The 15,882-nt window shown below is 22.9% G+C and overlaps 1 protein-coding gene across 1 annotated transcript in view; it reads left to right on the top strand.

Annotated features, from left to right (window-relative positions):
- The window catches only part of LOC136985230 (uncharacterized), a 31,402-nt gene extending 15,801 nt beyond the window's left edge, over positions 1–15,601 (top strand). The window contains exons 2-9 of the mRNA XM_067282464.1: positions 8,297–8,398; positions 8,615–8,712; positions 9,140–9,294; positions 11,511–11,665; positions 11,744–11,822; positions 11,924–12,074; positions 13,760–13,910; positions 14,028–15,601. Of these exons, the coding sequence (XP_067138565.1) occupies positions 8,297–8,398; positions 8,615–8,712; positions 9,140–9,294; positions 11,511–11,665; positions 11,744–11,822; positions 11,924–12,074; positions 13,760–13,910; positions 14,028–14,149 (1,013 nt within the window). The 3' untranslated portion in view covers positions 14,150–15,601. The remainder of the gene's footprint in view (positions 1–8,296; positions 8,399–8,614; positions 8,713–9,139; positions 9,295–11,510; positions 11,666–11,743; positions 11,823–11,923; positions 12,075–13,759; positions 13,911–14,027) is intronic.
- Positions 15,602–15,882: the final 281 nt, after the last annotated feature.

Raw genomic sequence — 15,882 nt, 5'->3', positions numbered from 1 at the left:
TGGAATAAACTTCATTGTTATATTCTAGAAATACATAAAATACTTTATTGTTCCGTACAAAAATAACAATATAACCTTAGAAGAATCTCTCACTGTTACCATGTTTATGAAAGAAGTTTGTAAAAGAATTTCTGGAATTTTTTCCTTTTTACCATAAAATGAGGATTATATGGTAATTTTTTAAAGCTTTTTTCCCCATATTTCTACGCTTTTACTAAGAATATTTTTATTACGTTGGATTTTCTTCTTATTTATTAAAGATAGTGATGGATTATTATGAAAATTCAGGTGTAAACTTGGGGATAATGAACTTGAATTGATTTAAATTGTTGGTTTTATAAAAAATGTTAAATCGTAAATTGTAATTTTGTGAATTTCAATTTTTTATTTTGTAAAAATTACAATTTATATGCCGACTATAGTTGACAATTTAGCGTTTTTGTACAAATCCACGATTTAAACATTTTACAGTATACATTTAAATTGCAATTTTTACTAAAATATAATTTACATGTGTGCTATAAATTGATAAATTCTGTTAAATATATATGCTGTACATAATAAAAGTACAGTAATTAATTTATATTAAAAATATATAAATTTTAGTGTTGTAGAAAGTTATAAAAATGCAGAAATATATATGTAAATAAAGATAACTTGTAATAAAATTAGAAATATTTTAACAATAACTTTATATAAAATTATAAATTACACCTTTAAAATATGTAAAATCGCAATTATTAGTTTACTTAAAAAAATTATAATTTCACAAAAAAATAGATAAAAATTTAAGTTTTGTAATATTTAGCAAATAAAAAAATATCCAGAAAAAATTAATTTAAGATTTTATAAAATTTTATTCTTCTATAATTTTTATAGAAAATTAAGAAAATATTTTATTTTATTTCTATTTATATTAATATCATGCATTTTATATTTGTAGTTTTTTTTCTTTATTTAGAAAATTCAAATTCTAAGTTGAATAAAATGTTTCATAATATAAATATATTGATTTTTCTTGAGATATCAAAGAAATATAATTTTAGAAAAGAAATGACATATAAAACCTTAAAATGTTCGAGTCAAATTTAATTATAAAATTGAATTCTTTCAACTTTTCGATGGCTTTTATTGAAGAGTGCAAAAAAAAAAATCAAATTTATTAAATATGGTCTGGACCATAGAAATTTATTGAACGACGTAAAAAAATATATTAAAACTAATATTTTTAAAACTTCTTTTATATTTATAAAATTAAAAAAATAAATTTCTTTCTATAAAATTTTATTTTTATTTTATTTTATTTTTTCTAAATTAAATTATTCTAATTGAAAATAAGGGAGAAGAAAAGGGGAAATAAAAATGCAAAAATTTATCTGGAAATGCATTTTCGAGTTATAAAAGAAAAAAAAATTTGGAAAGAATTATGAAAATCTGTTGCACTCGACCAAACAATTTTTCTAAGCATAAATAGTGTATAAGTGCTCGATATATTATAGATATAATATATAGTAAAGAGGAACATTTGCGTTTAGATCAGACAAAACTCAATAGTTCTAATTCCAACACAATTTACATTGTGAATGCGATCAATTGTTTGCTTAAATTCACAAAGTTAGGTATCATCAAAGGCATTTGCAGGAGATTTAGCATCCTTTCTGCCTGCGCTAGTCCTATTTTACATCACCAAACATCTGATTTGCATGCAAAGTCACGAAAGAGTGAAAATTTGCTACTGAAACGAATTCAAAATCAGAAAGTCATTCACAAATCACTGCTATGACGTGAGACTATTAATAAAAAGCGAAAAAAATTTTATTTCTATTAATTTTCAAGATTTTAAACTGAATTTTTAATTGCAATCCATTCTTCGCCTGCACTTAAGCTTCTTCGTAAGACACGTTATAAAGAAAAGATCTTAAAAAAAAAATAATAATAAAGTATTATTTTGATAAATATGATACTTTAGTGATATAATTCACAGGAAGCATTTTAGTCATTTAATTTACATTATGATGATATCAGCAAATTATCCATTTAGACATTCTATCTGTGCAGCTTAAGTGGTTATTATGTTGTCAGCACAAATAAGCTGGTTATAATATTCTAGAATGTTAACTGGAGTATCTATATAGCTTTGTGCTGCCGTAATAATAAAGGGAAATTTCGATAAAGTTAAGTTAAACAATTCTAAAGTTGAAGCTTGAAGTTCTACGTCTTTAGTAAAGGGGGGGGTATAAAAAACCTGTTGAAGACACTTTAACGATAATCTATATATCTAGAAGTGATGTCACAACAAGACTGTTGTGACATGGGTCAGAAACGAGTTAATCGCAGAACCTTGGCCTAGATTAAGCATAGAAAAAAATATATCCCAATACTTTACCTTTTCACTTTTGGTTAGATTTTTAGCTTCCTAGTCACGATTAATTCAAATATAAGAGTTAAATGGGATATCTGTCAAGGTCTAAATGTTCACCAGCACAACCTTCCATAATATGATTAAGCTTCCACTTTATATAAGCTAATATATATATATATATAGGCTTATACGTTTATTATAAATGTAGAAGGTCAAAGAAAGACTTCATAAAAAATGAACATTAAAAGATTTTAATGATTGTATCTAGAAATAATCAATAATTTAAACTCGTAAATTTTTTAATACCGTTCTTTTACATTATAAACAATAAAAATCCGGCTTATAAAGTTTTTGATAGATAAGCTTTTAGTTTTAATGTAGAATCCCTTGGAGAGAATTATGTTCACGTTTTGTAAGAGGAGAAGGGGAAAAATTGATGAAGTAACGCAAGAAAAAAAAAAAAAAAAAAAATATATATATATATATATACGTCAGATAATGTTTAACTGATTTATAGCTCTTACGTGATCTTATTTTTGTAATATTGTTAAAAACAACTTTGATATAGTTTTTTTCGTGGATGCGGTTAATGAAGTTGCCTTATCCTTAATAATAATGTCGAGTGTGATAAGTAAAGTGTGAAGTGATAAAGCTATTAGATTAACCATAAAAAATATATTTTAAAAATATTAAATAAGTAAATAATAAAAAAGATAACACGCTAATTATTTTATTCATATTCTTTTCATCTCACTAAACAAGTAAATTTACATTCTTTATCCCAGAATTTCTAGTTTTGGAGGTTAAAATATGTTAAATGCATGTTAATTTTGATATGAATATTAATTTGTTATTATTAAGTTATTTACAAGTACAAAATGTTAAAAATAGTAAACAATTAAAACTAAAACGAAAAAAAAATAAAACAGTCGAAGAGTATCAGCAGGAAGGATAAATATAATTAAATTTTAAATCAGTCGAATTATTTTTGAAATTTATTTGTCGGATTTTATTAATTTTTTAAAATGAAATTCTCCTTCGATGAATTGATATTTATGTAATTTTCATTAAGTTTACACTCTCGCAAACTGATTTTTTTCCAATTTTTAAATTAAGCAACACATTTATTCTCCTCTCTTTTGGAATTTTAAAATGAGATAGTTAAATTTTCTAAACGTTACAAATGATTAGATGTATCGAAGCGAAATAAGTCAAAGTAGCGAATAAACTAAGATAAATAGCAATTGTATAACACACGAATTGATGAACGTATTTTGAAATATTTTCTCAGCTTTGCGACATCCCATAATAAAATTTAAAACAGTAGAGAAAACCAATATATATATATATATATATATATATATAATATACATGTATATATAAATAGATATATAGAATCCTTTATTCTATTTTTAGTTTCCTTATCCGCAAGATATTTACAGAAAAACAGTCTAGTTCTGCTCTATTAAATGACAAAAGTCTGCCATAACTATCAATATAAAGATGAGAAAAACCTGTTTCAATAAAAAGATGGCAAACAATATAACAAAAATAAAATATTTTGCAGCCATGCAATTTCTAGATACATTAAAGATATGACTTCCTATAAAGCTATATAATATTGTTTAAAGTTTAAAAAAGTTATGTATTAAAAAAATTAATAGAATTTTTGACTCGTCGACGTAAAATTTTAAATATGGAAGATGTTATACAAGTTTTGATTGTATATTTGTAAATCTTGTATTTTTTAAATTAATTTTACACTATATATATATGAAGTTTAGTTGAAAAAGTTTGAAAACATTGAAGATGTTTTTATAAAATTGTAAACTAAAATCTTTACAAAATTCATAGTTTATTTTCTTTAAAAAATAAATATACTTTTTTATTATATATAAACGCTGTTAAAAAGAAAAAGAAGGAGGGAAAAAATACATTTCTTCAAACGAATTTTACTTGTTTAGATTTTTAAAAAATGAAAAATGATTCACGCAATTTTTCTCTAAAACAAACATCTTTTATCTGAGAATTTGAACGATTTATTCATTTTCTTGCTGCTCATATATTGATAAAATCAAGGATTTTTAAATGGAAAAAGGTTACGAAATGCTGTTTCTATGCTTCCTTTCTCCTCTTTAAGAAATTATTTTCTTCACCTTTAATGGATTATAAGAAATGTTGAAGTGTGGCAAAAATGTATATAAATTATTCACAAATTTGTTGTCTTAAATATTTATTTATGCTAGAAAATGAAGAATAAATAAAAGATAAACATAGTTTAATTAAACATTTCGCAAGTTTAATTAAAATTGACTCATTTCATTTTTCCTCCGCAGCTAATTTATAATATTAGAACCATGAACAGTCCATATATCTTGTAATAATTTAAAAATAATTTTTATTAAAAATATTTAATATTTAAAAATATACAAATGAAAATTGAACAATTTATTTATATTTGAACATTTATAATAATAATAATTAAAAATCAGCAAAGAATTTTAAAATTTAATAAATAAAATATTAATAATTTAATATAACTTAATTATATTTTTTAAAATTTTAAAATAATTTAGACTCATAATATTTGACTATTCATTTAATTTTAAAAAATTCGAATAAAATTTTTTTAATTAAAAATATCTTTTTTTTAATTAAAATCTATAATTTAAAAATCTTTAACTTTCTTTAAAAGAATTAAAATAAAAAATATATATACATATATATTTATTTTAATCTAAATAAACTTTTATACAAAAAAGTTAATTAAAATATTATAAATATAAAGAAATTTTTAATTTAAACTCCTTAATTTATAATGATATTTTCACTTTTCCTTCACAAAATAATCACGGAAGTTACGTCAAAAATGTTTAAATCATAAATCATATAAGAAAATTTATTACTTGATGATAAAAAAAAAGAAAAACAAGATTACATTCAACTCTCATAAAAAAACAAAACACAATAATATAATTTATTTCATCTGTAATTTTTTTATATTTTTCTAATCAAGTAAATTGTATTCATATTATTCAATTTCGTCATTTATAATTGCATAAAACTTTATACTTTATTATTATTATTTATTTATTTATTTCTAACGAGCTAAGATATGAATGTTGGAGATCTAATATGTTCTGAAGAGATAGAACAAATCCCTGAGGCACGACCCTTACATGACAAGGTGGATAGACCAGTACAGTTGATCCCTTGGGTCATCTGTCGAATTACTAGCTAAAAAAAAATAAAAAAATAGTCATTCTCTAAAGACGACTACAAACTCCTTTGGTGATTTATCGTTACACCTACAAGAACCTTTCTTGGTTATTCAGAACATGATTTTATATAAAATATATTAACGTAATTCGATTCATTCACATTTTAATAACTTTTCTTCGGTAAAAAGTCATGATAATCCAATTTATTATACTAATAAAATGCTAATAAATTTCCCATAATAACATTTTCTATTTTTCAAATACTGTATTTTATTGATTGTATTAATTTTAAAATATATTTATTTTATTATTTTTTATTCGAAATATTTAAAGTTATTTATATTTTTATCATTACTTTTATTGTTAATAAAAATTTCAATTTTAATTGCAAAATAGAAAAATTTTAACTAAACTTATTGACAGTTAGAATTTATTTTAATGAATTTTTTATTATTATTATTTTATTAATTACAATTAATTTCATTTGAAATTGTAAACATTAAAAATTATTCTATTTCGGTTTTGAAATTGATTACAGTTAAAATCAAATTGATTAAGAACAAATTAAATTTTAATCAATTCCATTTTAACTGTAATCCATTTCAAATTAATTGTAATTGAAGTATTACGTATGTTTATTAAATTGTTAATTTAACAAACAAACAAAATTATTAATGATGATAATAATAATAATAATAATAATAATTAATATAAAACAGAATTTATATATTTTATTTTATTATTTTTTTAATGTAAATTTTATAATTTTAAATGAAATTTAATATGTTAGAATAAGCAGAAATAAATAGAATATAATTTTATTTATATCTGAATTGTATATACAAGTAAAAAAAAAAGAAAAAATTTAATAAAAATGAGAAAAAAAATAAAATAAAAAATTGTATGAATTTAATTTATTATATTCATCATTTTTCTTCTCTTGGAAAATTTTTAAAAATTTGATTGAATACTTATAAATGCCTGAAGCAACTGTTTTACTAGGAAACGAATACCCACTAACAAAAATCCAGTTTTAACAGATCCGAACAAGGATGTCAAGTACTTCTGTAGGTTGATAATTGTTTAAAAAATAAAAATTGTTTGTTCTAAATTGCAAATTTTTCGCTTGAAAAATACGTAAATTTTTCGAGAATTTGAATTCTTGTTAAAATTTTTTTTTCCACTTTTCTTTTATTTTTTATTTTATTTTAAAATTATTTTTATGAAATTTGGTTAAAACACAAAGTTTAAAAATATATATATTTTATAAAATTTTATAAAAAACATTTACTTAAAATACCAATTTCCAAATGCATATTTATAAATTATTAAAATTATATCAATCAATATTTTAAAGATTTAAAAGGAAAATTATTGAATGATTAATAAAATATTCTTAAGCAAATAATACGCCATCTGCTGTCTGCTAAATAAACTAAATTTTAATTAAGCATAAATTAAGAAATTTTTAATTATAATTAATTATTAAAATTTAATAATTTGCTGGCTTTTAGTAAGAATAAGAAATTTCTCAATTTTGTAAGTTAAAAAATAAAATTAATGTAAATTACATATATTTGCAGAGAGATGATTGATTAGGATTTGTTGTTTAACGTAAAATTTTCTCAAGTGAAATATGTTAAGATGGAGACTCGTAACTGTTAAATTCTCATGATAATAATCCCATAAGAGAGAGAAATGTGTTGTTTCTGAGCTGCAGTCATCTGTTCTCTAAACCAGATGATTGGATAACACTAATTGAATTGCAAATTTTCAGCAATGAACGGTTGCACGGTTACTGAGTGTTGAAGGCGAATTACTCCATAAACTTAATACGAAGGATTAAAATAATTATATGATTAAATAAATATATATGTATTGATAAATAAATAAGCTTTCCTGTTGCAAACGTATAATTTTTCTTCCTCTAACTGCTATGGCAGTGAATTAATTTCTCTACGATATACGTCCATTAATATTTAATATTAATTAATATTTTAATGAATTTTGACAGTTATAAACTCGACTTTAATTTAAATTATTATTATGGTTAAATTTTATTTGATTATTAGCATATAAGAGAAGAAAAATAAAAAAGAATCTTAAATTATGTTGCCTCCTAAAGATATCCATTAAATATTCTGCGTAAGATTAAATCTCTTTAACGTTACCTAATGGTTTACAATGTAAAATGTCCTCGGAGGGAAATGCTATTCTAAACAAACAAGAGAATCTATAAAATGCTAATTTGACTATTCACTTTTCTGATTAGCCTCATTTATCTTCTATTGGATTTCATTATTGTATGAAGAGCACTTGCATTCACCATTAATCGATAATTTACTGGTTGTAATCATCTCTTAATTACAACTGTACAAGTGTTCATAACAATATTACCTTGTCCATTTAATCCTTCATTTTTTTTCATTCTTAAACATTTGCAATCTTTAACACCGCTTTTAGCGATAGTATTTAGTTTGGGATCTACGTTTGCGCTAGAACAACAACAGAATTGTCACCCAGTCTACAAGAAGGTGAGTGAACTCTTAGGATGGACTGTGGACATTTATGGCAATGAAGGCTGCGTGTGGGCAACTAGACGCCTACAGAGATGTTCATGACCTTTTACTTTATATATGCAACATCAAAAACATCTTCGCGAGTTAAATAACTTTCATACCAAATTTTTTTGTTGTTCTTTTTTATTTTTCAGCTGTTTATGATGTTACATGTTCGCCTAAAATGATGAAAGTTACCGTCTACATCAATAATTCGGACACGATAGTGTATCTAGAAAGGTTGAAAGGTTATTCAGGTAAATACTTTTCTCTTCCCCATTATCCGAAACCATTAAATATTTGCAGAAGGATCAAAATACAAAAATTCTCAATTAGCTTGAATTTAATCACGTTTAATTAATTTAATCACCATATCATATTATTTTTAAATGTGGAAAAAAAAGTGTAATTACCAAAATTAACTGTTTTCCATGAATATTAATATTAATTACACAACGCATTTATTCCTTTAGATTGTGAACCAGAACTGAGGGATGGTTACGCATCTTTTAGACTCCCATTGGATAACATATACAGCTGTGGAACTACCAAAATGCTAAATAAACTCACGGTAAAAAGAATATATTTTTTAAAAAAAGCAATTAAATTTTAAAACTTTTAGCTTATTCTTCTTCTTCTTCTTCTTCTTTTACTATCATTTTTCTTTTATGAGGGCGATAAATCAAAAATGATATAAAGCTCGTATAGAAGGTAGTTTAGGAAGGATTTTTATTATAATTGATTAGCTTCTAACTCATTAAAAGTCATCAGAGATCAACGATAATTTGATAAACAGTTATTCTAGGATAGATAAAAATCTAAAAACATCTATTAAAGTGAATTATTACTTTTAGACTATAAAACACTTGATGTAAAATAAACTAAATTAAATTTTCAAATAATTTATGCAAAATAATTAATTACTTTGATCATTTTTGAAAGTTTGGATGTATTACTTTTTAAAATTTTTACTTATTATTTTATTTATTTCTTTTAAGGGTCAAAGGATATACTATCACAGAGTCATACTAGAGCATATGAACAAAGACAAAGAAGTCATTTTAGTCCGTTGTGTCATTCCCGGAGATGCAAACAAAAATGGAAAAATTAGAAACGCAAGGAACACATTACCAGAAGATTTCTTTGAGCCAACGTAAGATTTTCACATATTAATTGACTCGAGACCTTTCGTAGTTATGCCCTTTATGTTGGGGCCTGGCCCATAATACAACTATAGTTTAGATACCGACGATTATTTGGTGCAGCATTGTGTAGAATTCCTTGCACCAATAAATCCAAACAATCTAACCGCGACCTTCAATGGATTCGACCTCACTCCTCAATTCCCAATCCTTGATTGAGGAATTGAAAAATGTATAATCTAGTCTTATTATTTATGATAAATTATACGGATTGGGACTGGTTCGATTAAGGATTCTCCATTCTACGCCATAACCGTTATGTATATCAATGAAATTCGTTTTCAAATTAGAATTTCGAGTATTATAAACAATTCAAAAATTATTTATAAATGCCAAATATCCTAAAAATATTTTTTTTTAAATTAAATATATCATTTGAATATAAAAGAAAATCTTCTAATCCACGTTTTATAATCTGCATAAAATTCTTTATGTGATAATAAATTAATATTTATCTTCCTCTATGGCTTAAGATAAACGTTATTATATGAATTTTTTTTTAAAAATAAAATATAAAAACTTTAATAACTTTAGGCAAAATAAACAACGTCAATAAACAACGGACAATCGGATTATACCGAACGTTTAGTAAATAAAATATTCAGTAACATTTATTAAATTTAAATCACAAAACTTAAAAGATCTTCTTTATTATTTAAAAAATAATAATAATGTAAATCAGTTTAATTTCGTTTAAATAAAATGTTTTTATTCATTAAAAATTTAATATTTAAATAGCTCTACAAATACTTTTAAATTTTTTATAAGTGTCGCCATCTAGTGTGAATTGAAAATTAACTCCTTTTACAGTTTAATGGTTAATTAATTGTTAACGTAGACAAATAATCATTTAGTAATTATACTCACTACAAATATTATAATTATTAAAGGAAGTATTCTTAAAAACTTAATGAATCTCTCGATAGAAGTTGCTAAAGTTTATAATCTTTAAACGTATTTAAAATTTTATATTTTGACTCAATTAAAGTGGCTAGACAATTTTATACGTGTATAATTATTAAATAATTAGCTATTATTCGAACAGAATTAATTATTATTTAAAATTGTCTGCTTTTAAATGTTTACATCATAATATTTAAACTGTATATTAGTTATTAAAATCTTTATTTGATTTCTTTTTTTTTAAACCATTGTTAAATTACAATATTTAATTATTAATTTAACCACCGTTATTTAATAATTTGACTATCTTACAATTACTTAAACAATTAAACTAAACTTTATTTTAATCACCTCATTAAATTGACTGAAATTATAACTATAACTTAAGTTTTAGTATATAAATTTAACTTTTATTCACTTGTTATATATTTATTACTCTAAATATAGCACATAACTTTCAATTATATTGAATATAATTATTGTTAATTATGTTAAACAATAATTATAATTACCGTCTCGAGCATCATAATTTGTATTTTTATTTTTTTCCAAGATGAGAAATAGATTTAATTCTTGAATTTTATTTTATTTTATTTTATTTTAAATAAATATTAAAATAACATTTTTGAACATTAAAATTAATCAATTTTAATAAATTTCAATTAAGCTTCATGAATTGAAATTAACAGAAAATAGTTTGTTAAATCTTAATTAAAAATTCTACTTTCTTAAGATGAATATTAAAATAAAATAGTTGTTTAACATTAAAATTTATTCATTTCAATCAAATTGCAATTTTGAAAATACCAATTAAACAATAACCGAAAGACATTTTAATGAATTTTATTAATTATAATTAACAGAAAAGATTTATTAATTATAATTACTAATAATAAACAGAAATTAGACACATATTTTCTTGTCAATTATAATTAGTGAATTTCATTGGAAATAAAATAATTTCAGTTAATTTTTAATTACGATTTAAAAAAAATAATGACGCTTAATTGGAATCGATTAAAATTAATTAATTTTAATATTTTAACATTTATTTTTACAAAAAAAAAAAACATTTCATAATTAAGATTTTTCAAAAACTTAATTATAATTAAAATTAAGCAAAATCGTCTCCATTTAATTGCAATTTACGAAAGCCTTTAAAAAGCGAATTTAAATTCCAATTAAGCAGAGTTAATAATGTTTAATCGTGATTAGTGATAGAGCAGTGATTAATTAATTATAAATTATTTTATTTCTATTTTAGACACGTTAACATAACAGATTACATAGAAGCACACGCAGCGGTACCATATTTAAGTCTGACATTAAAACAGAATGGTAGATTTCTAGATACAACCCTTAACGTGCAACCGGGAACACCCTTAGAGATGATGATTTTTCTCGATAAGAAAAGCTCAGGTAATTTTTTTTAAAATTATAAATAAAATAAAAGAAAGTACACACAAAATAATCTCAATTAATTATTTATCTAAACAGAAACATATGGTCTATTGGCGAGTTATTTAAAAGTGACAGACAATACACCGGATCAAGAAGAAATTATAATTATGAACGGGTAAACATTCTTGAATTCTCTTTCAAAATATATTTAAAATGTAAATTTAATTAATGAGAAATAATTATTATTATATGAAATATAAATTTTTCATTTTCTAGATGTTCAATAGATCCTTACATATTTGGTAATTTCGAAACAAATGATAATGGAAAGACTCTTTCAGCAAAATTTCGAGCATTTAAATTTCCTGAATCCAATTATGTTTTGTTTGTTGGTACAGTCAATGTTTGTCTACAGCAGTGTAAAGGAGTAAGAAAATATTTATTTTATTCATTTACTATTTATTTATAGTTAACATCTGTTAAGGACAATTTCTGTTTGGTTTTAAATTATTTATACTTGTATTCCTGTATTATTGTAGTAATAAAATAAGATCTTGTATTCTTTTTATTATTATTATTTTTTTTTGATTAAATGAACGATTGTTATTCTTTACAGATCCATGAAAAATAATTAATTTTAAGTACAGATATTGTGTAAATAATTACTAGAATCTTATTTGATTTTGTCTTATTGATTAAACAATTGTTTTTGTTATGCTTTTCATTTGAATTTAATTAAAATGTAAAAATAATAAGAAAAATTGATGTTTTCCATAAACATAATACTCTTTTTAAGATATCCTTTTATAATTTTTATAGTTGGCATTTTTAAATTTCAAAATATGTATTTTTCCACAATAATATACCCAAAAATTCCTGAATGCTAGCTATTTTAATATCAATAATATAATATAAAAGCTCAAAGAATGTTTAAATATTTATGGATAAATAAATAAATTTTTTTAAAATATATATTTTTTTGCATTATATAAATACAGAGTGGTCTAAAGTAAGTTAATTGAATAAATTTTACGAATTTTTAAACTGCTGCGTGTGATTATTCGTGTTTTAGTCGCTTAAAGTAGTATTGGTTAACCTGTATAATAAGAAAAAAATGAAGAAATTTTGGCTTTATTTTCAATTATATTTCGAACTTGAATAGAAAATTATAGATGAGAATCTCACTTTAATTTATTAATCAAATTTTAATTAAACTTGTAGTTTATAATTATCCAATTTAGCAATTCTTAAACCTAATTAATAAACTATAATTTATTTTATATTTTGTAATATCTCTTGAATAAAGATGAAAGTTTTATTTATGAAATGCCACAGAGTGAAGTGACCGTAAATATATTAACCTTGTTATATACATAAAATAAAATTAACTATAAAAATTGATGCATGTACCTGCGATTTTAAGTGAAATGTGATGGACGTTTACATTAAAAGCTTTCATATAATAATTATTCTCGGAATTTAGTTAGTTAAATGTATTATTTTAATAAAATACAGGTTATAAAATAAAATTTTGAAGTTTTCCGCCTATTTTCAAGTTATTTATGTAATTTATTTTAGTGTTTAAGCGGAGGCGGATTTGAACCTGTTGTGGCTCTAAGCTATAATGTTTAAGAGGTCTTTCCCCTCTATCACATAGTAATAAATTTAAAAATTTGAGGCCTTAAACTGCAGCGTCGTAACATAAGATCTTAAGCTTGTTTAATTTATATATAAATCGGGTCCTATATTTAAGAGAAAATCAGCTATTTACATTACAATATTTTTGCTTTTTTTAACCATTTTCAAAAGAGTTAAAATAAATAGAATAATCTTCCTTAATTAAACCAATATATAGTTCAGAAAATTATGAAAATCGAACACACTTTCCGTAGACATTTAACTCGCTCCCTGACCGGAAATCCAGGATGAGAGCTTCTTAATGTGATTTATAAACTAAACATTAATCGAAGACTCTTATGGTTTACAAACCAGTTCCAATTTAGTAACCCTTAATCCAGCTTATCAATTGATTTACTTTGTGGATCAAGTATTTTATTTTTATTTTGTAGACTTACATAAAATTTGTTCTTTACGAATTCGAAATTTTTGTAGGTGCCTTGCGGAAACGACCAGTTTGGTTATGGTAGAAAGAAGAGAGAGATACCAGCAGAACTCCCTCAAGATCCAAATCGTGTGTTTGAAGTAGAAATGACAGCTTTCTTAAAAGTGGAATATGACCCTAATCATTTTAGTTTGAATAAAGGTAAAGTTAGCAACTGGAGAACTTACTATTATTCTTTTTTTAATCTTAAAATCACTACTATATAAGATCGCATTAATCTTATTTATAAACTTCCTGAATATGTAATCATTATTCTAGGCTCAATATTTGGAAAATATGACGATGCGGTATCCAATCATCTGACTCAAACGGAAGATTCATCATCTTCGATTTCACCAATTTTATTTTTGATTATCATTTGCGTGCTGCTCAATTACTAACTGTCAAACGGTAAATCACAGACATGAACTTTAACACAGGCAGGAAACTTTTTTCCTTTTTTGGCCAGGATTTCGACTGAGCCAGAAGCTTTCGGCTGTGCAAGTCATCAACTAACTGAGACATGGGCCTATATTGTGGTGAAGAAGCGAATCAGTTTAGTTATTTCTTTCGGTAACAAATTCGGATTTTTGGAAAACTATAAAGCAGGATTATGACATTATTCAATGCCAAATTTTATATATCTGGCTACTAGAAAGATTCTCATTTGGATATAAAGAAAAAAGAAAAAAAATATATATTATCATAAATCGCGCCTTGAATGAATTACAAAGTGATGTTAAACAGGGCAAATTTTTAATTTATCTTGATTTTATTTTTCATTTTTTGTTGTTCGAATTAAAAATTTGTAAGTTATTATTCACTTCTTTTGCATGTTTTTATTATTAAAATATATGGAATAAAATTTCTTGGCAGTCAAAGTTTAAAAGTTTTGATTGTTTTATCATCATTTTGCGAAGTAATAACAAATGAAAATAATCAAAATTTGAATAAAATAACTGTATTTTAAAACTGTGATAGGATTTTAAGTGATTTTTTTTCCTGGTTAAACACACAATAAATTTGAAAGCATTTTTACTCTTAAAAACCTCAAATTATTAAATCGAAAAATACAAAAGTAAAATAAAAGTTTGGTCATTTTAAGAACCAAATTTTCCATTAACGAAAAATAAAAAAACAAATAATAATAAAGAACTATTTTTTGTACAAACTATTCTTACAAAACAAATAGAAAAAAAATCATTGAAATAAATCAGATTTATATTGAAAAATACCTTTAAAAAATTTAAATAAATCATTAAAATTCCCTTCTCGTACCAAAATTCAATGCGAAATATAAAAAAATATATAAAATAATTTTAAAATATAATAAAAAATAAATTTATTAAACAAAATTTTTTTTAATTTTTTAACTAAGTAAATTGTCAACATTTAGTAAAGTAGCTCAACTCACATTTTAAGGGGGGAAAAACGTAATAAAACAGAAGGGAAAAAATTTAAAAATATTCAAAATTTTAAAATGAAAACTGCCAAGAATATTTTTTCCACTAACGATCGAACATAAAATAATAATAATAATAATAATATAACTTAAAGAATTTTTCCATATTACATGTTTTAAACGTGAGTATATTACGCATGTTTCTCACATAACACAAAACGTCCAATATTGTTTATTATTTTTTTATTCATTCATATCCTTTTGTCATGCTGTTTGGTGATCATGTTTTATACTCATAAAGACAATAACCAGATATATATATATATCAATATATATATACAGGATCTTTCGTGTCTGATAGAGGATTTACCTATTTTGTAGTAAATGTGCATACACTGAACTGCAGTTGTATGTTTTGAAACATTGATTAATAAACATTTATTTAAATATATGCTTTTGTGTATTAAGTTATGTATTTTTATAACTGCTAAGTTTATATCATTTTTAAGTAATAATTTTTCTGAAATTCTAGAAAATTAATCGGATTTTTCAGTCGTATAGGGTCATTAAATGTATAGCAATTTTCTATTATTAATTTAACAATTTATAATATTTTAAACGTTATTCCTTCTCACATTTTTCTAAAAATTATTTACGATATTTTAAAATTTTAATGTTTTCTGTGGGAATTTTTTAAACTTTACTTGAAGAAATGTCAAAAAATAAATAAAA

This window comes from Centruroides vittatus, unplaced genomic scaffold (assembly GCF_030686945.1).
Source record: "Centruroides vittatus isolate TY-2023 unplaced genomic scaffold, ASM3068694v2 contig_955, whole genome shotgun sequence".
Taxonomy (NCBI): domain Eukaryota; kingdom Metazoa; phylum Arthropoda; class Arachnida; order Scorpiones; family Buthidae; genus Centruroides; species Centruroides vittatus.
Note: the sequence above shows the minus strand (reverse complement) of the source record. Positions and strands in the feature narration are given on the sequence as shown.